The sequence below is a fragment of the Periplaneta americana genome, chromosome 15 (genome assembly GCF_040183065.1).
Source record: "Periplaneta americana isolate PAMFEO1 chromosome 15, P.americana_PAMFEO1_priV1, whole genome shotgun sequence".
Lineage (NCBI taxonomy): Eukaryota > Metazoa > Arthropoda > Insecta > Blattodea > Blattidae > Periplaneta > Periplaneta americana.
Window position 1 is genome coordinate 6,718,177 of NC_091131.1, and position 26,457 is coordinate 6,744,633.

Here is a 26,457-nt window from a genome sequence, read left to right on the forward strand (position 1 = left end):
GATAGAAAGTGGAGAAAAAAATAAAAAAATCGAATGGTTAACTACTGACCTAAAACATACTGTGACATTTTCGATAGAAAAATGTCCGTGTTTCAAACCTTTAAAAACGAGTAAGAATTTAAAGCTGTGCAGGGTCGGAGTGGAAAGTGACAAAAGAGTCATAAAACAGTAACCAACTAACCCCAAGATATGGAGGGTGTACTGTTGTACACTTAGCTATTGTCCTCGTGACATTGCTTCCTGTCCTCTCACCATTGAAAAAATAGGTCAGACAGTATCCGTGAAAAGATTTTTTGTTGGACAGTGACTGTTATAGTCAGGTTCCAATCCAAATAGACCCCGGTCGCTGGCCGGCGCAAGAGGTGGCCGCTAAATAAAGAGAGAATTTGTATTGATCTTATGGAAAATCCAATTGGTTCCAGAAAAAAATGGCCTCTTGGTCAGGTGGCCGTTTAAATGAAGTGACCGCAAAGGCAGGTTTCACTGTATATTAATTTATCAAGCACACTCGAACTTCTTCCTTTAACAGCTTTTGTTAACATTAAGTATTAGTCGTAGTAACATAAATGAAATCGAAGTCTTAAAGAATTTTCAACTCGATACAAAAACTCATGCGACATGTAAAAAGTTTAGTCGCTATGGCTACCACCCGGAATTTATTTCCTCTGATTTTTACAATAAGTGAAACACATCTAGATACTTAAAATCTAATTAAAGCATGGAATTAACTAATGAAAAAATATTAATTCAGCACAAACTTAAAACAAATTACGACATCGTGCTTCACGAGTCTCTGCACATTGCAATGAATGACTGTAAAGATTTTAATGTTTTAAATGAAAAATGTTTCCTTCTTTCTGATAAAATGCACTTTCATCTTTTCTAATGACGTGCTCGCTACCAAAATTTTCTATTGTAGCACTCATTTCCAACCGCCTAGCTTTGTTTTGTTTTCATATGTTCACTGAACAGTAGACCTGAACTAAGTAGTGTTAGATGCTGCCGAGCTATACTCCATGCATACCTACATTGTTGTGGGTTGCTTGGGTTGGAGACTTCAGGTAACCAATCGCAGGATTCTAAGTATAAGCGGTAAGTAATGAGGAAGTCAAAAGGATAACAATGGCAAAGGAAGATTTTAATAGAAAAAGGAGCATCTTCTGTGGACCTCTGGAGAAAGAACTAAGGAAGAGTTGTATGAGGGCAAAAACATGGATATTATGGCGAAGCGAAGAGAAACGACTAGAAGCATTTGAAATGTGGATATGGAGAAGAGTAGAGCGTGTGAAATGAACAGACAGAATAAGAAATGAAGCTGTATTGGAAAGAGTGGGTGAAGAAAGAATAATGCTGAAACTGATGAGGAAGAAGAAAAGAAAATGACTGGGTCACTGGCTAAGAAGAAACTGCCTACTGAAGGATGCACTGGAAGGAATGGTGAACGGGAAAATGTTCGAGGTAGAAGAAGATATCAGATGATAGACGACATTAAAATGTAGCGGAGACTAAGAGAAAGGCGGAAAAGAGGGAAATTTGGAGAATGCTGGGTTTGCAATGAAAGAGCTGCCCTTGGGCAGAGAACTACGAATGAATGAATCAGTTATATGTTATTATGTGTATTTTACTTCTGAAAAGTAATCGATTCTGGTTTTATCAATTCTGCATTTGAACTGCATGGCAATATATTCAGTCTCTTAACAGACGATGTACCTCTATAAGTGTACTTGTGTCTTGTATTGATCATATTCATTTAAACTGCGGTATTCCCCTTTTTTTCTTCTTTTCCTTCCTGCAGGTGACCAGTAAGCTACACTCTTCGGCCACTGTTCATCCTCCATTCTCAATACATGGCCGTAACATTTCGGATATTGTTTTCAATTCTCTAAACCATTAAGAATCTTACCGGGGGGCTGCGGCCCTCTGAAGTCAGAAGGGTAGTTAAGGGGAGGGGGAGCCACGAACAAAATAATAACAACAACAACAACAACAACAACAACAACAATAATAATAATAATAATAATAATAATAATAATAATAATAATAATAATAGTAATTTTTAAAATTAATTCTATGAAAATTCATTGCCGCCCTCACATAACCCCGCCATCAGCCCCTATCGTGGGCAAGATTAATCCACTCTCTATAATCATATCCCACCTCCCTCAAATCCATTTTTATATTATTCTCCCATCTACGTCTCGGCCTCCCCAAAGGTCTTTTTTTCTTCGGCCTCCCAACTAACACTCTATATGCATGTCTGGATTCGCCCATACGTGCTACATGCCCTGCCCATCTCAAACGTCTGGATTTAATATTCCTTACTATATCAGGTGAAGAATACAATGCGTGGAGTTCTACGTTGTATAACTTTTTCGATTCTTCTATGGTAACTTAATCCCTATTGGCCTCAAATATTTTCATAAGCACCTTATTCTCGAATAGCCTTAACCTCTATTCCTCTCTCAAAGTGACAGTTCAAGTTTCACAACCATACAGAACAACCGGTAATACAGGGTGTTTAAAAAATACGGGGCATAATTTCAGGTATGTATCAAAATATTTCATTACAACATGTGTCCGGAAATGCTTTATTTCCAAGTTTTGGCCTTCACAACATTGAAATTCACCGGAACGTTTTTCTTTCCGCAGGTCGTTGCTGTCAAGGGAAACATTAAGAGGGCACTCTAAACACTTGAACACCCTGTATAACTGTTTTATAAATTCTAACTTTCAGGTTAACGTGGGGTAAAATTGTTTCAAAAGTTGACCTGGTGCAATCATATATGCCGCTGCATCTGTTAACAATAATACTCATTGGTCAACACCATTTGGATATAATGTTTTCAATTTCGAATTAACTACTTAATACTTTTAGAATTTGCTTTCTGAACTTCTTTTGAAAATAAAAAATGGGCCTTTCCTGAAACATTTACATCCATTTTCTATGGCTGCTATAAGAAATGCAATTTCTTTATTTTCGAACGCAGAAATAAATGCAGTATTGTTGAGTGAGTAGTAATATAAAGAAAAAGGCAAAAAAGTACATATTATAAAAGCAAAAAAGGGGCGGAAAAAAGTACTTATTAAAGTAAAAAAGGAGTAAACGGCAAAAAAGGCAAAATCTCACTTCATCAGAATGCTTCATTTCTCGTGATTCGTGCACATTTACTAAAAGTCTTTAATATGAACATTCAAATAAAATAGACATTTTCCTAAACATCGTATGTCTAATTATTATTATTATTATTATTATTATTATTATTATTATTATTATTATTATTATAGAAATTCTAAATCTGTCTCTCCGGTCTGCAGATGTATTAAATATGCTAATTTGTATGGAATGAACTTGGATCCATTTAATGTGTAGTATATCTTTTGAGTTTTTATGTCAGTTTTATTAATTTATGCCATTTCTTAAAATATATGTATCATACTATTCTTGTCAATTGCATATCTTTACAATATTACTTATAGACTATTATATTGATTGTATTTCATCTCACTGCCATTTTCTATCATTCATTCTCATCATCATTTGTTGATTTGTTTTGTTTCTTGTGCTAAACAGTAATTGGCCTTGTGCTGTTGTTTTGCACGTTAATATCCTAAATAATAAATAAATAAATAAAAAAATAAATAAATAAATAAATTATTATTATTATTATTGAGTGTAATTAATTACCACTACCACCGGGTATTTACCCATTTGCAGTGTGAATAAATACATACTTAGGTACTACATAGACTGCCTCTGTCGTTACCTGAGATCTGAATTATTGTTTCTTTTGCTGTCGCTTCTTCCTACCCCCGAAATGGTACAAATCCTCCCCTCAAGGAGAAAAAAGACTGAATTTAACGCTGATGACCATTATAATAAAAGTTCATCTTTTATGACTGCATATTAAATTATTTCATACTACGCCTGTGTTTTGAATAACGGTTCAAGAAAATAAACAGTAGCCAGTAATATCATTTGGAATTTGATAATGGACTGGGGTGTTTGTAAACTTAGGCATAGTGGAGAAGTGCAATGTTATTTCTCATCTTTGTAACAACAATTTTTTAACACCTTGTACGTAATGCTAACTAAGGCCGCGAATCTTCAAGGTGCGTTAGTTTCTGCAGATGCTGGAAGATGTCGCTGCAGCTCTGGAGCATCTCAGCGGAGGAAGACCCATCGGCCAGTGTGAATAGTGAGAGTGTCTGATGAACGCGTGTGCGATACCAGGTGAGTGCCCGTGTTGTGACATCATATGTGCCAAGACACTCAAGTCCTCGGTGCGTACTTCGGTAGCTGAGAAGTACTCATCGTCTCCATGACAACCAGTCCTTCAGACCAGCGGTCCAAGAAGGAATCGGTGGGAGTCATCATTGTGTGGTAGAATCGGTCCGGTGGTGGCGTGTGGGGTGAAGAGCTGACCCACTTCCCCAAGGCTGTGATGTAACACCTCCGCGTGATCTGGGTTTGACACACGAGGCAGCATCTCGATCTTATCACGATGCACATCCGATAAGGCGGGATTTGAAACTCGCCTGGGGCAAATTTAATACGTTCGTGCTTCGTTAATATGATGCCTTGCCACGGACGCTAAAAGCCGCGATTATTCTCTCAGTATTTGCTGAGCAGCAGCAGCAGCAGCAGGGGGGTTTCTCCCAAATTTTTGGACATTTTGTAATGTATTACTATACAGGTAGTGTACATAGTTTATCTTTCTTGTTCCCATGGTGCGAAATATGAAAAGAAAGTATTTATGATGCTGCAAATAATTTAATTTATTTCTAGATTTGCATGGAAATAAATACACATCGTTACGTGATCATGGTTGTTGTATACAGATGAACAATAAGTAATGTCATTAATTTCAGGGATTATTCTTTGAGCTATTTCAAGCAAAAAAGTTTAATACAATTTCGCTCGTTTTTGTTTTAAATATGTAGTTTCCAGAGACGATTTGGAATTGAACGGGTTACATCAGCTGCTTGTCTATGCGGATGACGTGAATATGTTAGGAGAAAATCCACAAACGATTAGGGAAAACGTGGGAATTTTACTTGAAGCAAGTATTGAACGGGTTACATCAGCTCCTTGTCTATGCGGATGACGTGAATATGTTAGGAGAAAATACACAAACGATTAGGGAAAACACGGAAATTTTACTTGAAGCAAGTAGAGCGATCGGTTTGGAAGTAAATCCCGAAAAGACAAAGTATATGATTATGTCTCGTGACCAGAATATTGTACGAAATGGAAATATAAAATTGGAGATTTATCCTTCGAAGAGGTGGAAAAATTCAAATATCTTGGAGCAACAGTAACAAATATAAATGATACTCGGGAGGAAATTAAACGCAGAATAAATATAGGAAATGCGTGTTATTATTCGGTTGAGAAGCTCTTATCATCCAGTCTGCTGTCCAAAAATCTGAAAGTTAGAATTTATAAAACAGTTATATTACCGGTTCTTCTGTATGGTTGTGAAACTTGGACTCTCACTCTGAGAGAGGAACATAGGTTCAGGGTGTTTGAGAATAAGGTGCTAAGGAAAATATTTGGGGCTAAGCGGGATGAAGTTACAGGAGAATGGAGAAAGTTACACAACACAGAACTGCACGCATTGTATTCTTCACCTGGCATAATTAGGAACATAAAATCGAGACGTTTGAGATGGGCAGGGCATGTAGCACGTATGGGCGAATCCAGAAATGCATATAGAGTGTTAGTTGGGAGACCGGAGGGAAAAAGACCTTTAGGGAGGCCGAGACGTAGATGGGAGGATAATATTAAAATGGATTTGAGGGAGGTGGGGTATGATGATAGAGACTGGATTAATCTTGCACAGGATAGGGACCGCTGGCGGGCTTATGTGAGGGCGGCAATGAACCTTCGGGTTCCTTAAAAGCCATTTGTAAGTAAATAAGTAAGTAAGGAGATAGATTTGGAAGTAAATCCCGAAAAGACAAAGTATATGATTATGTTTCGTGACGAGAATATTGTACGAAATGGAAATATAAAAATTGGAGATTTATCTTTTGAAGAGGTGGAGAAGTTCAAATATCTTGGAGCAACAGTAACAAATATAAATGATACTCGGGAGGAAATTAAATACAGAATAAATATGGGAAATGCCTGCTATTATTCGGTTGAGAAGCTCTTATCATCCAGTCTGCTGTCAAAAAATCAGAAAGTTAGAATTTATAAAACAGTTATATTACCGGTTGTTCTTTATGGTTGTGAAACTTGGACTCTCACTTTGAGAGAGGAACATAGGGTTAAGAGTGTTTGAGAATACGGTGCTTAGGTAAATATTTGGGGCTAAGAGGGATGAAGTTACAGGAGAATGGAGAAAGTTACACAACACAGAACTGCACGAATTGTATTCTTCACCTGATATAATTAGGAACATTAAATCCAGACGTTTGAGATGGGCAGGGCATGTAGCACGTATGGGCGAATCCAGAAATGCATATAGAGTGTTAGTTGGGAGGCAGGAGGGAAAAGACCTTTAGGGAGGCCGAGACGTAGATGGGAAGATAATATTAAAATGGATTTGAGGGAGGTGGGATGTGATGGTAGAGACTGGATTAATCTTGCTCAGGATAGGGACCAATGGCGGGCTTATGTGAGGGCGGCAATGAACCTCCGGGTTCCTTAAAAACCAGTAAGTAAGTATTATATGTCTTTCTCGTGTTAAATTTTACCGTACCTGGTTGACATGTTTCGACCTGCTATTGGCCTTCTTCACAACTGGTTGTTGCTGGTCTTGGCGCCTTTTGTTTTGTTTCCTTTGGGGGTGTGTTTGTGTAGTGTAATGTGGAATCAAAGAGTGTGAAGAAGGCCAATAGCAGGCCGAAACATGTTAACCAAGTACGGTAAAATTTAACACGAGAAAGATATATATTATATATTCCGAAGTGATATAGTGTTAAAAGTTGTGTAGTCAAGAGGTATAATTGTTTTAAATGAAACATCTCATAGCGTGTTTTGGAAAAGCCATTGATTTAATTCCCAATATGCTGTCAGTTTACGAGAGCAGTGTATTATGATAATAAATGATTGAAAAAAAAAATAGTTTTGTCCTTTAAATGTATAGAAATTTGAACCGAACAAATGTAACATTGTGCAATTCCTTTGCAGAACGAAAAGTTAGCCTACGTTATTTTTTCAATCATTCATTATTATTATTATTATTATTATTATTATTATTATTATTATTATTATTATTATTATTATTATTATTGTTCATATAAAACAATTTTTATCTCAAAATGAAGCAAAAACGAGCAAAAATTTATTAAACTCTTTTTGTTTAAATATCTTGAAAGGAACCAAATGAAGGGTGCCGGGGAAAAATGATCAGGGTCCACTAAAAGTGAAAAACTAGTTAATACTACCAACAGGTAACTAACATGTTAGTGTATCATCATGTAATATTACTGAGCACAAAGGATTATCATCCGAGAAACACGCGGTGTAAATTTGAGTATTGTATGTACGAAAGAACGATCAGGGTCGAACTTTCAATTTGCTCTCCTGAAAAGTTCGCTTTATGTGACCCTGATCTTTTTTCCCGGTACTCTTCATTTGGCTCCTTTCAAGATATGAATCAGTGCATTCTACGGTTGCTCTCCACGTGTCCTGGAGTTCCAAAGACAGGGTCGTTTTATGTAATCATGCATGGAATGCTTTTCAGAGAATCACCTCAAATTTGTTGCTTTGTAAGACATGTTGCTCTCATCGGTTTAAAGGGATTCCCTATACTTTCTCCGCCTCTTCAGCGGCGGCTGGTTTCGCCCGAGATCTACGAGGAAGCGACGCAACGGTGTGTCGAAATGCCAAGGTCGTCGATTCGAGCCCGGGCGACGTGCCTGTGCGTAAAGCCTCGCGGTCGCCTTGAACTTAGGAATCCGATCCGAGAGACACGCAATGCGCATCCTGCTCGTCAGAGGGCGACGAACGCGTTGCGTAGCGGTCAGGTTCTTCGCCGGGACATGGGCTGCCCATACGGGACGGGACGGGTTTGACTGCTGTGTAAAACCTTGGCTTTTCTGAACCAACGCATGCGAGTTGCAAATCCGGATTACATGAGATTTAGGCCCGTAACACACTTGAAGAGTTTTCGCTAGCGAGAAATGTGTTGCGAGAAAGAGGCGAAGAGCCTTCCTCCACACTCTTGGCGAGTTCTCGCTATGGTCATCTATGCACTGCCTTCATGCAGAACGCATTTTTCTGATTATAGTAATCACTCGTTGGGGGAAATATTATAGGTTATGTATTTACGTATATTGCCGTACTTAAATATATAACCTGTAAGTATATTGTCGTACTTTACAAATTACGTACAAACGCTATGTTGAATCTGAGTATTCAGATGATGAGGAAATGAAGTTACATGAACATATTTTGTTAATGAAAAGAAGAAGTAGGCCTAAAATTAAAGCCAGAAATATCTGAAAATCACATTGTATCTTACGAAAATAAGGGCGAGTTTTGGACACTGGTTTCGATTTGAATGATGATAAGTTTAGGCATTATTTCAGGTTCAATGGACCACAGTTTTATTTTATTATTTTTTTTGCCATTCATGATATGATAGAGAATTCTTTGCTATATTCTGATTAAAATTACGTAAACTGTTAAGACATATACTGTAGATACATTATTTCAAATGTTTAATCAATACTATTAAATCTCATCAAAATAAAATATAGCCCTATTTATTTTCAGATAATCTGATATTTGTCTCCAGATTTCTTCTTTAAGTTTCGTGTTTTTATAGTTTTCATCCCGTGTATCATATAAATAGGCCTACGTGTGACAACGTACAAGTTCGATAAGTTTCTGACTGCAATTATCAGCCATCTTTCCTCATTTTCAAATACAAACAATACAATTCATCGCCATCTGTGATATCTTTTTCTACATTCAATCGTCATAAAGAGTATAAATGTCAAACATCTTTGATAAATGTGTCGAGAAAATTCGCTGAGCTACCGATTCCAGCGAGAAATTCGCGCGAGGTTTTTGCCTCGAACGAGAATCTCTTCCAGTGTGTGGACGTCCATTTGAATCCATGTTATCAATTTTTTAATTTTCTCGCAACACATTTCTCGCTGGCGAAAACTCTTCAAGTGTGTTACGGGCCTTAAAGAGTGGTTTCTATAGCTACGAAGTGCAAGGTTTGCGCATCTCGCAGCTATAGAAACCACTCACTATCTCTCGTATAGTCCAGATTTGTGAGTCGGTTCAGAAAAACCAGGGCTTAAGAGGGCTTCAAGGTTCCCAATCGTCGGAGTGGGACCAAGTCGTAAACGAGGAAGATTCAAATTTGGAGCGAGCGTTGCGTACTCTATCACATCTGGTCTGTATAACCCGACCAAGATCTGGTTACCGATGGAAGAAATGGTCATCTCTACTTGTACTCTCATGTAGTACACGCATCAATCGCAATTTCTACAACTGCACCTCCACGTTTCAACCTATAAGAAATTATTGTCAACGTACTAGTAATCAAGTTTTCTCAGCAGACAAAAGGGAATTGGCTTTCGAATGGGAGTTCATAGCTATGAGCTTTTGTCACGTCTCTCTTAATCGTTAAACAATATAATTGAGGGGTTTGCTGGAAGAAGGGCGTAATTCAGAAAACATAGGTTTCAGATAATCAACAAAAACTATCTGTACCCTGCATCTCTTGCTGGAATATGACACTGTTCATATATATTGCAGAGTAATACGTTCTCTTGTGATTACAATGAGTTCCATGATTAATGTTCAAATATTGTACGAGAACGAAGCATTCAATTTTTTTAATTACGCCTTTCTTCCATAGAAGAGGGTTGAAAATACTGCAATACTGTTAATTTTTTTATATTTCTATAGGAAAGGCTAGATATAGGTCTATACTACAATAATGAAGATAATTACAATGTAAGTAGCACGTATGGGCGAATCCAGAAATGCATATAAAGTGTTAGTTGGGAGACCGGAGGGAAAAAGACCTTTAGGGAGGCCGAGACGTAGATGGGAGGATAATATTAAAATGGATTTGAGGGAGGTGGGGTATGATGAGAGAGACTGGATTAATCTTGCACAGGATAGGGACCGCTGGTGGGCTTATGTGAGGGCGGCAATGAACCTTCGGGTTCCTTAAAAGCCATTTGTAAGTAAGTAAGTAAGTAAGTAATTACAATGTAAGTTCCACAATATATCAATCGGTTAAGCCGCTTGCCTGCCGGTCTGAAGTTGCGCTCGGGCGCAGGTTCGATCCCCGCTTGGGCTGATTACCTGGTCGGGGTTTTTCCGAGGTTTTCCCCAACCATAAGGTGAATGTCAGGTAATCTATGGCGAATCCTCGGTTTCATCTCGCTATCATCAATCTCATCGACGCTAAATAACCTTGTAGTTAAATAACCAACTAAAATAAATAAATAAATAAATAAATAAATAAATAAATAAATAAATAAATAAATAAATAAATAAATAAATAAATAAATAAATAACCAAGTAAAATAAATAAATAAATAACCAACTAAAATAAATAACTAAATAAATAAAATAAATAAATAAATAAATAAAAAAATAAAAAAATAAATAAATAAAATAAATACTTAAATAAGTAAGTAAATAAATAAATAAATAAATAAATAACCAACTAAAATAAATAAGTAAATAAATAAAATAAATAAATAAATAAATAAATAACCAAGTAAAATAAATAAATAAATAAATAACCAACTAAAATAAATAAGTAAATAAATAAAATAAATAAAATAAATAAATAAATAAATAACCAAGTAAAATAAATAAATAAATAACGAACTAAAATAAATAAGTAAATAAATAAAATAAATAAATAAATAAATAAATAAATAAATAAATAAATAACCAACTAAAATAAATAAATAAATAAATAGAAAAATAAATAACCAAGTAAAATAAATAAATAAATAACCAACTAAAATAAATAAGTAAATAAATAAAATAAATAAAATAAATAAATAAATAAATAACCAACTAAAATAAATAAGTAAATAAATAAAATAAATAAATAAATAACTAAGTAAAATAAATAAATAAATAAATAAATAACCAACTAAAATAAATAAGTAAATAAATAAAATAAATACATAAATAAATAAATAAATAAAAAATAATTAAATAAATAAATAAATGAATAAATAAATAACCAACTAAAATAAATAAATAAATAAATAAATAAATAAATAAATAAATAAATAAATAAATAAAGAAATAACCAACTAAAATAAATAAATACGAGTAAATACATAAATAAATAAATAAATAAATAAATAAATAAATATATAAATAAATAAATAAATAAAAGAAATAAATAAATAAATAAATAAATAAATATACATATATATGATGTTCGTTTACTAACTTATCACAACATTAAAAATAATTAATCCCACTTATTTCACATTATCATTTTAACTAAAAGCACCTAGAATACAGACTTACAAACATTATACCACTTTAAGTGATCTAATAGCCTAACATAAACAACATCTAGAATCTTGTGACGCCTATTGGAGTGTTTGCTTCTCATATCTGTCATTACAGTATCACCTAGTTTCACTATATTTTGTGCAGTTATCACTCGTTTCTTAGATATTTTAAACAATGACAGAATAAAAGACTTGAATAAAAATTCTTCTCAGTCATGATACTGTATACCCAAGAACATTCTCGGTGCCGTGGTTTAATAGTTGTTTCACGTTGCTTAATGGCCCTCCTCTCGAAATATACCATAAGAAATGTATTCTGTTGATTTTTGATTCCAGTTTCTCAAAATCCTCGATGGAAAATGGCTTGTTCCTCTGTAGACATCTCATATTTCTTCTGGCAGCAACTGGCTTAATGTTTTGTTGCTAACCTGTCAGAATATGGTCGTTCCTAAATGACTCACTGCTAGCCTGGATCTAACATTTTATAGCTCTGCTTACGCCTCTATTATTAGTAGGGCCTACCTTATATTCATTCTCCATTGACAAAAATAAATAGTAATACTGTATTTATTTCACCATTTTTTCTGACCTATTTGTGTAAGCTTTTCCATAATTTCGTCGTCGCTTGCTAGATTATTCTTTCATAGTTTGTTAAACTGTTTCCGTTTTCTATCTTCCCGTAAGTAATTCATTTTCATTGATACTTTCAACATCAGGAAAGTTATACGAGTACTCGCTTCCATTAGGCCAGTCTTGCAATGGCGACTAGTACTTTAGAGCGAGAGCTCTTTTCTGCCCGCTGCGCGCGCGCGGAGCTCTTTTACCTGTAAACATTGCTAAAGGATGTACAGATCTTAGAACACAGCGCATCATAACGGAACGGAAGCGCTTAAAGCTTTCAAGGAAGAGTGGAAAATACAATATTTATGCTTCGAACATGGTGATGAAGTCCAGTGTTTGTTGTGTAAAAATATATCATTTGCAAAAAAGCAACATAAAACGGCATTATGAGACGCAACATGAAAAAAAGAATAGGCATTATTCAGGAGAGGAGAGAAATAAATTCATTTCGGAATTGACATCGAAGGTAAATTAATTTACATTTGGGTCAGTAGACTGTATCTAGATTCCTTTTATTTCTTTATTTTAAATGTATTGTTGATGTTTTATTTGTTGCTTGTTTCTGGATATTTACTTTTATTAGACTACGTGTTTCTTTAATTTAGAAATAATATTTTATCTTTGATTGCACTTTAACTTGTACTATTACTAAGCTCAAAAAGCTAATTCACTTTTATTCCAATAACTATTTTCAGGATTTTCAGCAAATATGAACTAAACATTTTTAAAACTTGGATGCAAGGAACTTTTTAGTAACGTCAATATAAAAATATACTTAAAAATATAATTTCAAAACTATTAGACCTAATTGCACCAAATTTTGTACAGACGATATTACAGTATTGTAGATCTGTTTATATAGTTTAAATTTCACAAATTTTGGCCGAAAATTGTGGAAGTTTTTCAAAGTCATACATATACCCTTAAATGATTGACCCCAAAAATTACGATGGCTCTCAATATCTTAATAATTTAATAAATTTGTTTTTTTCGTATTACGTGCATCTCACAAATCGCTCTAAGAAAACTCATTACATAATCACGACTGGAGAGTAAGGACTACATTTTCACAATCATACAATCAATATACTCTATTTCAATCAATATTGCCATTATTATTTTTTCAACAAATACTCAAAAGTACTTAGAGATCACAATTGTGGAGCAGGCAGACCCTATTAGTTTCTCCTAACCAATGAAGTGAAGTATTTACATAATAAATAATTGCTGTTAACAAGAAAATGGTTCACATACAATTAACTTTTCCTATTTCTCTTTTTGTTCCTAAAAACCCTTCCCTTTGCGATTTGTTTATATATGTACATGTATATTAAATAACTGAATAATTAGCCCTATTACATAGCCAGAAATTTAGTAACGCAAGCTATTGTAATAATTGCTGCCTTTATTCACTGCATGTGCATGTACATCCCTGACGTCTACGTTACTATGCTATTATGCGCTCGTGATCAAGGTCGAGCTCTTCTACCATGATTGGGAGCTAATATCGTCTCATCCCTGCATTAGGCGAAAGATAGGACAGATCAGAACATTCGTCAGACAACGCGAACACTCTTGGAGTTACCTTCGCCGGTCCTCGAACCACAGTAGTGAGATGGAAGACGAACGCAATTCAGTAATACCTCTCTATTGCAATCTATTGGGAGTAGAGGCATAACATTGTGGTCGTTGGTAGAAACGCCGCCAAAGAACGCATATAGCCATTTTACGGATAAACGCCGTAATTCGAATTACGCCCTTCTTCCAGCCAACCCCTCAATTGTATGTACACTGACGTTCAAAGACATCTGAGAAGACTGAATTAGAGCGGTCTGTGGGTTTTTCAGCAGTGCTGACGTCCTCCAATCAACCATGTCCCAATATCACAATAATTTATTTTTCTTTATCACGACATGTCCCATAACCAGAAAGGAGATAGACTACCATATTTACAAAAAAATTTTTTTTCTTTGATTCTGAATAAAGAATGAAAGTCACAAAAGAAGTTTTAGTACAAGTTATTTATTTTTGAAAGTCATATCTAAAGATACCTATGTTATAATTTGAAATTTCAGTGTTTTGTCCTAGATTTATTCTTTCTTCCGGTTTGCAGCGGAAAATGAAAGTATCACCAATCCATTCTTTGTGTAGCTTTACTTAAGAAAATCGTCGTCGTTCCTGCAATAACTCCTATGTGACATATTTATCGATTTTAAGATTTTTGCTCTATTAAATAACTTAAATAGTGATACAGCAAATAATAAAATCTCCTATATGTAATTATATTTCTTTGTTTCGAAAATGTAAGAATTCACAGTCTGCTATGTACGGCTGCCATAGGATGAATAAATGTGTTTCTTCTTCCTACTGAAACATTTTATATTTTTCACATAGGAGTTATTGCAGGAACACGACGAAATGTTTCCTCTAACACTCAGCATCATGTCGTTTTCGATAAAAAAAGGAGTGATATGTATTCTTTGAAGCATCTGGTGTACGAAGCACTAGGTCTGCTTGGACTCACTTTATTCTTTAGAATCTGATGTGGGTGCAAACGTGATGACCTTTTCTTTTTTTCGAAGTAGATTTCCTTGGGAAGCGATACACTTCTGACAACGCTCTACCCATTTAGGAAACATATGCTGTGCTTCAGGGGTGCCCGGATTTCTTCATACGCAGGGCCAGTAACTACAAATACCTTACTATAATAATACCGGACAGCTGTATACTAGCAGCATTGACGTGAGTGCCAAATATCGCGGACCTGACATCTAGCGGAGAGGGATGGAATTACGTCCACATATACAAATATTAACATAGTGAGATTCGGATTATTGTTTAAAACGTGAGTTACTAATGTGGAATTATATATGAAACACTTAAGAAATGTTGAATAATATTTAATGTAAAGTTATTATCTTATATCAAAGCTGCAATTTATGAGAAATATTGCATACTTCATATAACTTTCCGTAATTAATTGTTACATATTTTTTCTTTGGTTTACCGAGACAAAATCAATCTGATATTAGGAATGAATTTACAGTAATGTTGTATATACGCATTGCTGGCAACTGCGAAGATAAAATTGATAGTAATCTGATGCTTGTAATAATTAGTAAAGGCATGTGGACAACAATAAAACTTAATTTAATAAAACCTTAAAATCCAATACATTTTAACTTCTATTCACTTATTAGGTCTAAATAAAAAAAACTAATTTGTATTTTTCTATCAACACAAAGACGAAGAAATTAGGCCTACTAAAGAATGTTGTTGACTCACGTTTTATGAACTGTCGGAAATCGAAAGTACGATTTGGAGCAATTTGTAATGCTGCAATTGTCACAATTATAAACAGCACATATACGCCCTGACATTTTAACACTAGTACTAATTCATAAAACTATTAACAAATTAACTAGCCCAGCAACAATATACATTGCAGTTGACTACAGCTTGTTTCGCGAATATCTCCATCCCGGCAGGTAGGTAGCAGCACCATCGTCGTTCGCACGTAAAACTGCTAGCTGTCCGGTATTATTGTAGTAAGGTATTTGGTGATATCTCACTGAAATACAACACTGATAATCTGGCGGCGATGGAACTGCAGTGCAATGAGAGAACAATGCACTCGCGGAATACCTGCTCTAGAGCCAAATATTGCAGGCCCCAGGCTATCGAACCCCAGACCCGTCGGTGGGAAGCTGAGCGCGGCTGGAATGTAGGCTACAAGGCCTGGCTTCGTGCCCGGCAGTTCCGCGAATGGCTGCGAGGAAGAGCGGCACAAGTAAATGGAGAAACTTGTGCCGTTGTTGCGCGCCTCCATTGTTTTCACTTTCACTCTCTGCATTCCATCGCAGTCCGCCCGCCGTCTGCGTGCGGCACGAGGCTTGCCACATGATTCGGTAATAACGAGCACAGCGCTTCTGAGGCTCCGTGTTGGTGTAACCAGCTATGTAATAATAATCTATACTAATAATAATAATAATAATAATAATAATAATAATAATAATAATAATAATAGTAATAATAATAGTAGTAATAATAATAATAATAGTAGTAATAATAGTAGTAGTAATAATAATAATAATAGTAGTAATAATAGTAGTAGTAGTAATAATAGTAGTAGTAGTAGTAGTAGTAGTAGTAGTAGTAGTAGTAGTAGTAGTAGTAGTAATAATTTTTATTTATTTATTTATTTAATGTGCTGTACAACAGCCAGTGGCCAATTACAGTTCAGCACAAATATAACAAAAACATAAAACAAAAATAATTATTACACATAAATATAATTACAATTAATTACAATAATGACGATGAATGGATAACTAAGAATACTATGAGACAATGTTAATTGAGTATAATGCCTAAAATAATACATAAATGATAAATCGTTGCCAAGAGCAAACTAAGTCTATACATTGAAGGGATCGAATTCGCAGCCATGCATGTTGGCATTTTTAATGCATCTGGAGACTGGTGAAAGAAATTTCGAATTTCTAATATAGAAAAGTTTGTGGGCTCTCATATCTTTTGTTGGAATACGTAAGGTAATATTGTTTAAGAAAGAGTCACAGGATATATCACCTTTGAGGACTTTACAAAAGAACAGATAATCTAGCTCATGGCGTCTAGCATATGGATTTTGACAATTAAAATATTCACATTTTCTCTCATAACTATACCCGGAATTAATGGGCAGAAATCTGAATGAACATAAGGATATAAATTTTCTTTGTATATTTTCTAATTTAGCCGAGTCCGTAGTTGTAATCGAGTTCCAAACTACAGATGCATATTCGAGTTTCGATCGCACCAATGTATAGTATAGCATTAAAAGAGAATCGGGCGTGGAAAAATAATAAGTTATTGACCGTATTATTCCTAGCATTCTGATTGCGTGATTGTAAATGTAATCAACGTGACTATGAAAATACAATTTACTGTCAAAGAATATTCCCAAATCTTTTACGCAATCTGTTCTGTTAATTAGTACATTATTTAGATAATAATTAAATTTCAGTGAAGAACTTTTCTAGAAAAGGTTATTACATTAGTTTTGGATACGTTAATTTTCATAATAATAATAATAATAATAATAATAATAATAATAATAATAATAATAATAATAATAATAATAATAAATAATCCGTGGCGCTACAGCCCGTGAAGGGCCTAGACCGACCAGCCAGCTGCTGGCCTCACGCCCACATGCCGAAGCAGAGGTGGACGATCATCCAACCAGAATGGAGGTATCGTGTGGTTAGCACGATGATCCCCCCTTCCGTTATAGCTGGTATTCGCAACCGGATTTCGCTACCTATCGTAGCTCCCCAAGTGCATCATGATGCTGGGTGGGCACCGGTCCCATACACTGGCCGAAATTTTATGACAAAATTTCTTTCCCCATGAGGACTCGAACCAGCGCGCATTCCGTAACGCGAGTCCTAGGCAGGATGCCTTAGACCACGACGCCACGGCGCGGGACAATAGTAATAATAATAATAATAATAATAATAATAATAATAATAATAATAATAAAAATAATAACGGTAACGTAATGGAAGTGCATAATATTACTTACTTGCTTTTAAGGAACCCGGAGATTCATTGCCGCCCTCACATAAGCCCGCCATTGGTCCCTATCCTGAGCAAGATTAATCCAGTCTCTATCATCATATCCCACCTCCCTCAAATCCATTTTAATATTATCCTCCTATCTACGTCTCGACCTCCCCAAAGGTCTTTTTCCCCTCCGGCCTCCCAACTAACACTCTATATGCATTTCTGGATTCGCCCATACGTGCTACATGCCCTGCCCATCTCAAACGTCTGGATTTCATGTTCCTAATTATGTCAGGTGAAGAATACAATGCGTGCAGTTCTGCGTTGTGTAACTTTCTCCATTCTCCTGTAACTTCATCCCTCTTAGCCCCATATTATCATAGGCAGATATTATCATAGAACTTAAATAGCTGACAAAAGTATAAAAAAAAGTGACTAAGAACTATTTAAAAGCCAGTTTTGTTATAGTATGAAAAAAACAGTTATAACATTGTTAGGGTTTCTCTGAATTCTTTAATTTTTTATGTAATAAACACTTATTACAAAAAAGTGGACTATTCTGAGATATGTAGAGTTCTTAATTTCAATATAATTAATTCTTTATGTGTCCTATATAACAGTAATTTATGTTACAAGAGACTTAAGTAAGATTTTATTCATGAGTGGAAAGCTTATCTCTTGAGGTGAAGTCCAAGGATATAAATCCACGAGTGAATAGAATCTATTAAGTCTCGTGTTGCATACAATATTTTTTTTCATTAGGGGAGAGTCGGGTAGTATCGGACAGTGCGTTTCTTTCATCTACCACCATATGGTAGTAGCTGAATGACATGGTTACGTTTCTCTATGCGACATCACAGAAACGTAACCATGTCAATCAGGTACTATCATCGTGTGGTAGATGAAAGAAACTCACTGTCCGATATTACCCGATGTCCGGTACTACCCGACTCTCCCCTACTAATATGTAAAGTAATAATTATTTCTGTGAAAATAATTTTTAATTGAAATTAAATATTAGACTCATTTGTTATTTTTATACCATTAAGTACGAGAAAAATTCGTACCGGCACCGGGAATCGAACCCAGGACCTCTCAGCTGTGCGCGCTGAGTGCTCTCTAACCAACTGAGCTATGCCGGGACCCGATTCACGACGCCGGCCGAACTCCTCTCGTAGTATCGTGTTACGGCCTTACTGCCTGCACTTGAGAAAATACACGTCATATATGTACAGGAGCGCATATTACATGACTTTATGGCCATATGAGAGGAGTTCGGCCGGCGTCGTGAATCGGGTCCCGGCATAGCTCAGTTGGTTAGAGAGCACTCAGCGCGCACAGCTAAGAGGTCCTGGGTTCGATTCCCGGTGCCGGTACGAATTTTTCTCGTACTTAATGGTATAAAAACAAACTGACTAGTCATACTAGTCGAGCAAAATATAATGAGGTGGGCGAGACCTCATTCATATTTGATACATCATTTGTTATTGTTTGATTCAAAGTCAACTGTTGTTAGTTCAACTAAATATTACGTACAGTTGGCTACGATAAGAGAATAGTAATGGAGACAACAGTATCAGTCGCGTTGGGTACAGGATAAATAAATTTAAAATTTTTGTTCCTCGGAAACAAAATTTCTTGTAAATAAGAAGTTTTCTTACCGGATGAAGTCCTTAATGTGTCCAAAGCGGCTGTGTCGACGTTAGTTCTGCAGAAATCTGCATCTAGTTATCAGAAAGAATATAAGTTATTTTGTGAGTGGTGAGAAAGTGGGAACGTGAAAGGCGTTAACGAAGAAATCATATTTGTAGGAGTGAATAAAATATCAGCAGTGAATAAAACTAATTTTATTCACTCTTGCATTAAAGCATTATAGATAGATAGATAGATAGACTTATTTATTTAACCTGGTAGAGATAAGGCCGTCAGGCCTTCTCTGCCCCTCTACCAGGGGATTACAACTATAACATGAACAATAAGATTACAATTAATATTAAATTTACAATTACAATTACAATAAAAATTAAAGTACGACAAGATTACCTGATTAATGAAAGCTAGACTTTTATCATAGAAGTTAAGAACAAAGAATATTTTTGTATTTACTGAATTACAAATTAAACCTACAATAACAAAATTCTATAGTGATGAAATTACCGGATATTGAGATATTTTGTGGTAGTTTAAAAGAACTATTTACAAGAAACCATGTCTGAACGAGTCTCAATTACTGACCAAGTGCCTAGTAAGTTTGCGTTTGAATTCAATTTTATTTCGACAGTCCCTGATGCTAGCAGGTAACGAATTCCAGAGTCTTGGCAGGGCTATTGTGAAAGAGGATGAGTATGAGGAGGTGCGATGGGATGGTATTGTTAATATTGTTTCATGGCGAGAGCGTGTTGCTATGAACGACTAAACAAAGCCCTCTTTAATATAAGTAGTGGAAAAAATATATTAAAATTTACGTGAAGTTTTGTGACCTAATTTTTTTTATTTTCCAAGACATGGGCATTATTGCAGTCTAATTTTTGCATAAATGGATGTGAAATCAGTGTGCACAATTTCAGCATTCTATCTCCAATGGTTGTGGAGCTATGAAATAATATGTGTGGAAAAATTGCAACTTTTGAGAAATTTAATTTAAAGTAAAAAGTGAATGTCTTAGCTCACCTGTATTGTGTTAGAACATGTCCATTTAAATAAATAAATAAATGAATGAATAAATGAATGAATAAATAAATAAATAAGTAAATAAGTAAATAAATGAATAAATAAATGAATAAATAAATAGGTAAAACTGTTAAGTAGGATAAAACGACTCTGTGAATTATTGTTTCAATAAAAAAAGTTAAAAGTTATGTTTTATTTAACGACGCTCGCAACTGCAGAGGTTATATCAGCGTCGCCGGATGTGCCGGAATGTTGTCCCGCAGGAGTCCCTTTACATGCCAGTAAATCTACTGACATGAGCCTGTCGCATTTAAGCACACTTAAATGCCATCGACCTGGCCCGGGATCGAACCCGCAACCTTGGGCATAGAAGGCCAGCGCTATACCAACTTGCCAACCAGGTCGACTTGTTTCAATATTTATTGTTTGTATACATTATTATATTGTACAGCATATAAAATATGTACAATGAATAAATAAATAAACTAGCCTATATATCACTGGATTCAAAAAAAAAACTTCGTAATTTTTAATTTTTTTTTTTTCAAAAATATTCACGTACTGGTACATAATAACTCTCCGGCACCGGGACCGAACACTTCTTCAGATCTCACCGCAACATCTGATATCACGGTTTGAATGCTTTTATTTTGTCTTATTGCCAAGTTTAGCCCAGTTTACGGTATGAAAAATCGTCATTTTCAGAGGAAATAGGGAGAGAGTATGCCACACGATATGTTCTATAAAGTCTTTCCTTAAAAATCTTGCGTTCCACCCAAGAAAAACTGATGACTTTGTGAAACGGTGCTGTGGTGTGTTGCAGGAGGCGATGCAGTAGGCGCCATGCTGACAGTGCTGCTGGGCCTAGCCTTGCTGCCGGCCCAGACCGCCACACAGGTAGGCAACCAGCAGAGCATCGCGTGCGGCTGGCAGCGTGAGAAATACCTTCAGCGAGTAGGCAGAGACTCCCACGGTGTTGTTATAAGAGGGGCAAGGACAGGACGAAGAGTAATTGACGAGGGACGAAACAGGGAGTAGGAGAGATAGTAGGGATGAGAGAGAAGAACAGCTATAGCGAGAGAGGAGGGGATAATAATGAGAGATAAAGAGGACGGGAAAAGAGATTTAGAAAAGCGAAGAATTAGATAAATATGAGGGGTAGAAGAGGGATAATGAGATGGAGAAAAAAGGGCAAAAAAGAAACATAAAGAGAAGCAGAGGAGAAAAGAAGAGAAAGAAAAGAAAAAATATTCGGGTTGTGGCCTGTCCGTTGGTTTTACGTGAATATATCTGGCTTAAATCGACAGATCTAGACAAGGTTTTTCGTTTGGCACCAAAATTTGCGATAGTAAGTACACATTGGAGTCGCGAGATGTACTGTCCGGAACTTTTCGCCTACGCCCGAAATGGTCGCCAGTTGCCGCTGGTCCCAATCAAGATCATGCTCGCATCGTAGATGTATACGTAAATACGTAATTAAATGATGAAGAAATTAAATAAATAAGTAACTGTTTAAGTAACAGAGTAATTAAGTAAATAAATAAACAAAGAAATAAATGAAAGAATAAATGAATAAGTAATTAAGTAAGTAAGCAAATAATGAAGTAATGAAGTAAATAAGTAACTGTTTAAGTAACAGAGTAATTAAGTAAGTAATTAAATAAATAAGTAAATAGATAAACAGACAAGACAAATAAATGAGCGAATAAATAAAAATTAAGAAAGTAATTAAATAATTAAGTAAATAAATAAACAAACAAATAAATAAGTAATGAAGCAAATAATAAAGTAATGAAGTAACTGTGTAAGTAACAGAATAATTAAGTAAATAAATTAACAAACAAATAAATAAATACGTAATTAAATGATGAAGTAATTAAGTAAACAAGTAAATGTGTAAGTAACAGAGTAATTAACTAATTAAATAATTAAACAAATAAACAAATAAATGAACGACTAAATAAATACTGTAATTAAATAAGTAATTAAATATTGAAGTAATTAAGTAAATAAGTAACTGTGGAACAGAATAATTAAGTAATTAAATAAATAATAAAATAAATAAACAAACAAATATATAAGTAATTAAACAAATAATGAAGTAATGAAGTAAGTAATGAAGTAACAGAATAATTAAGTAAGTAAATAATTAAGTAAGTAAATAATTAAGTAAATAAATTAACAAAGAAATAAATGAACAAATAAATAAATACGTAATTAAATGATGTAGTAATTAAGTAAATAAGTAAATTATAAGTAACAGAGTAATTAACTAATTAAATAATTAAATAAATGAATAAATAAATAAATAGATAAGTAATTAAATATTGAAGTAATTAAGTAAATAAGTAACTGTGGAACAGAGTAATTAAGTATGTAATTAAATAAATAATAAAATAAATAAACAAACAAATAAATAAGTAATTAAGCAAATAATGAAGTAAGTAACCGTGTAAGTAACAGAACAATTAAGTAAGTAAAAATTAAGTAAATAAATTAACAAACAAATAAGTGAACAAATAAATAAATACGTAATTAAATTATGAAGTAAATAAGTAAATTGTAAGTAACAGAGTAATTAACTAATTAAATAATTAAACAAATAAATGAACGAATAAATAAATAATTAAATAAGTAACTAAATATTGAAGTAATTAAGTAAATAAGTAACTGTGGAACAGAGTAATTAAGTAAGTAATTAAATAAATAATAAAATAAATAAACAAACAAATAAATGAGCTAACAAATAAACGATTAAGAAACCTATTAAATAATTAAGTAAATAAATAAAAAATAAATAAATGAAGGTATAACTAAGTAAGTAATTATATAAGTAATCAAATAATGAAGTAAATAAGTAAATAAATGAATAAGCAAACAAAAGTAATAAATGCAGAAAACAAAGTAACGAATCATACAAAGAAAGATATGTAAAACATAATGAAGTAAAAGAAAAAGGCGTAGAAAGGAATTACTAGAGACAGAAAGGGCTGAAGAAAGGAACAGACATGTGGAAAAACAAAGACTGGAAGTATTAAGAAAAAAAGAAGTCAGAACCAAAGCGTGTCGCATCCGCTCTTCGTGTCATGGCGAGCGAGTCTCCTGCAATTCGCGCCACCTGCGTTACTGATTGGTTGCGACAGCGAGTCTACCGCCTTACGTTTAATATCACATATTTCGCTTCTAGGGTGCAGTATTTACCCTCCGGTAATAGTTGCAGGCCTACGTGTGTGTTTTTGTTTCCAACATTCCCGGTTAAATTGGCTTGCAGGCACTGAACGTAAATGAAATACATCCAGTTGTTCAAAAGAAATCGCTATAGACAGGAGGACGGACGGACGGACGGACGGACGGACGGACGGACAGACAGACAGACAGACAGACAGACAGACAGACAGACAGACAGACAGACAGACAGACAGACAGACAGACAGACAGACAGACAGGCAAACAAACACGTTCAAAACCATTTTTGCGATATCAGTGATGTTGAAAACGTGTACTACATCACAGTTGTTCCTCGTATAGGCTATTGAGAAAATTAAATGTCGACCTTGATCGATGAAGTTATCACGTTGATTTTTCGTGGAGTTAAAATCTGGGCAAGGCAATAACGATCTTTAACACGTTTTTATTCACAGAGAAATTAAAGCCAGATACAAGGATATACCAGTAGAAGAATCCTCTCCAAACAGAGGGCTCCGGGCAAAATTTAGGAACACTTTATCATCAACATTTGAATTCATTTCTGCTAGTCATCACCCTTTCATTGGGGTAATGAACGTCGTCTTCCTTGCGCCATTATGTCGATATGGAATTCAGTTCTACTGTCCCTATTTTGCTAACGGAGTTCTCAGTTGACATTATTTGAAGGCGTGGGAAACCAGCAGCTGCATGTTGAAGAAATCCTTGAAAAAAGTCGGTTGGCTTGTTAATTGTAAAGAAGAGGGGGTCAATAACTGACCTCGTACATCGCAACCTTCAAGTTGTACTGTGCGCCCCTAACTCAATTCCTGAACAGATTAGCATCTTCAACAAAGATAAGGCTGATGTTAATGAGGAAGGAATTCCAGAAAATGTGAATTAAGACTTACGTTCCCATAGCAATTAAACATAATCCACCAAAATGTTAACATAATATGCTGATTGATTAGAGTAATCTAGAAAATAATCATTATAATAATACATAGGTTAACTTATGTCTAATATTTTGTTTTTGTGGCACACTAGTCCATAATTGTTTTATTCAATTTCTCCATGGATACGATATTTATATATATAATTTGAACTGGTAATGGAAAATATGGGGAAACGGCTGAACGGATTTTAATAAATGACCCCTCATTTTGAAGCTTGAAATCCAAAGTTTTTCAGAAAAATAGTAGTTTTCAGTGAAGCGTTAGTTTTCCTACATAATTTTCCTATTTTCCAAAATCCATCTTTCGTCAGTTTTGAGAACTAATTGCATTACAGGATAAAACAAAACACACAGTACAATAAACAATAGGCTATTACACGAAGGCCATGCCCTGCAGGATTGCCGACATATTTAGAGCTCAAATTCAATTGGTTATTAAAAATTTCAACTCTTACTAAAAATAATTTACAGGTTCGATTCTGCGGTGTGTAATTTTCTGAGTACAGCTGTGTATTGGATATTAAAATCTACAAAATTTGAGGTGGTTTGATGGCATTATTACCATTAGAAATGAAATATTATTGTAGTTAATGCCATGACGTGACTCTTTTTGATTAATTATACATATTAATGCTATAGTGATGATATGAAACTGAGGTTATGTAAATAGATGTAGATAATATCTTAAATTAGATCTTCATTTCTATAATTTACTGAGTGGTGGCTATATAGTGTATATAACTACAAAACTGTAACTAAGATAATAACATTGTTATTAAAAATCAAATATTTTTATAGTTAATAATCAAGTGGGCTTGAGTATTTTTCATATACTTAATGGCGGTGTGGTGTAGATATTTATATGCGTCATTCTCTTCAGTATTGGCTCGAGAGAGCGCCAAAATTACAGTTCCTAAGGAAAGACCAAAAGGTATTACTTACTGATAAAATAAGAGGCCTACAAGATCTTGCAGTCTCCCGATCATTTCAGCAAGATCCCTTAGCAGGATAAAATGATTTTACCTTCTACATTTCAAGGTAGTTTACGAAATATGGAGCAGCTATACCAAGATGCTATGTCTATTTTTCGAAAGCATAGCAAACCTGACATTTTTTTTTTAACTTTCACCAACAATCCGCAATGATCTGAAATAGTTACTGCTTTACTCCCACATGAAAAACCGACTGATCGTCCTGACATTGTTACTTGCGTTTTCGCGTTCAACCTAAAAAACTGAGAGTGTATAGGTTCAAGAAATAGTAATATGCGTTACAAGAGCGGTATGTTGACGTTTTCATGTTCGAGGAAAAGATTGAAAAAGCGAAACGTAGTTGAGCTTTTTTAATTTCCGAGAACATGAAAACAAACATACCGCTTGTGTATCGTACATTATTTTGTGCGAAGATCGTTTATTACATACCTGAAAGAGGAATTTCTAATTAGTTGCAATGAAATCTCCATCTTGGTTTCTGTTCAATGACGGCAACTTTGGAAAACAAATATATCTATCTTCAACATTGTTCCTATAAAATGTTTTGTGCGAGATCGTGCGTATTTGCTTGCTTTCCGCACAAAACCAATACGCGGTAAGTGTGAAATACCACATTCAGTACTCCCAACGTAACACACATAACAATTTCCCTATTCTTACCGCTTAAGCGTCATATTCATTTTACTGCTTTAGGCTTTTAACATATTATTTTTAAAGACGTTCAATATAGTAATAATTATAAATTGGAAACTTACCACTGCAATTTCACCTAAATTGCACTGTTAATTATTGTTTTTAAATATTTGCAAAAATTAAGTAAACTCTACAACACCACAAAAGTTACTGCATTTGTAATGCAAGTAACATTAAGGAAGCCGTGAAAAAATCAACAAGATTCCAGACTCATCATAGACTGGGGGGAAAAAAAAGACAGACGTATATCACGGCCTGCTGGAGTATAGTAAACACAGAAAACATTTTATAGCAACAATGTTGAAG

General features: G+C 34.6%; 1 protein-coding gene across 2 annotated transcripts in view; it reads left to right on the top strand.

Moving 5' to 3' along the window:
* Positions 1–4,142: 4,142 nt before the first annotated feature.
* The window catches only part of LOC138715818 (uncharacterized), a 29,442-nt gene continuing 7,127 nt past the window's right edge, over positions 4,143–26,457 (top strand). The window contains exons 1-2 of one of the 2 annotated variants that reach the window (XM_069848914.1): positions 4,143–4,231; positions 21,152–21,225. In XM_069848914.1, coding sequence (XP_069705015.1) covers positions 4,210–4,231; positions 21,152–21,225 — 96 coding nt within the window. In that variant the 5' untranslated portion in view covers positions 4,143–4,209. The other variant, XM_069848915.1, reaches the window with a different exon arrangement.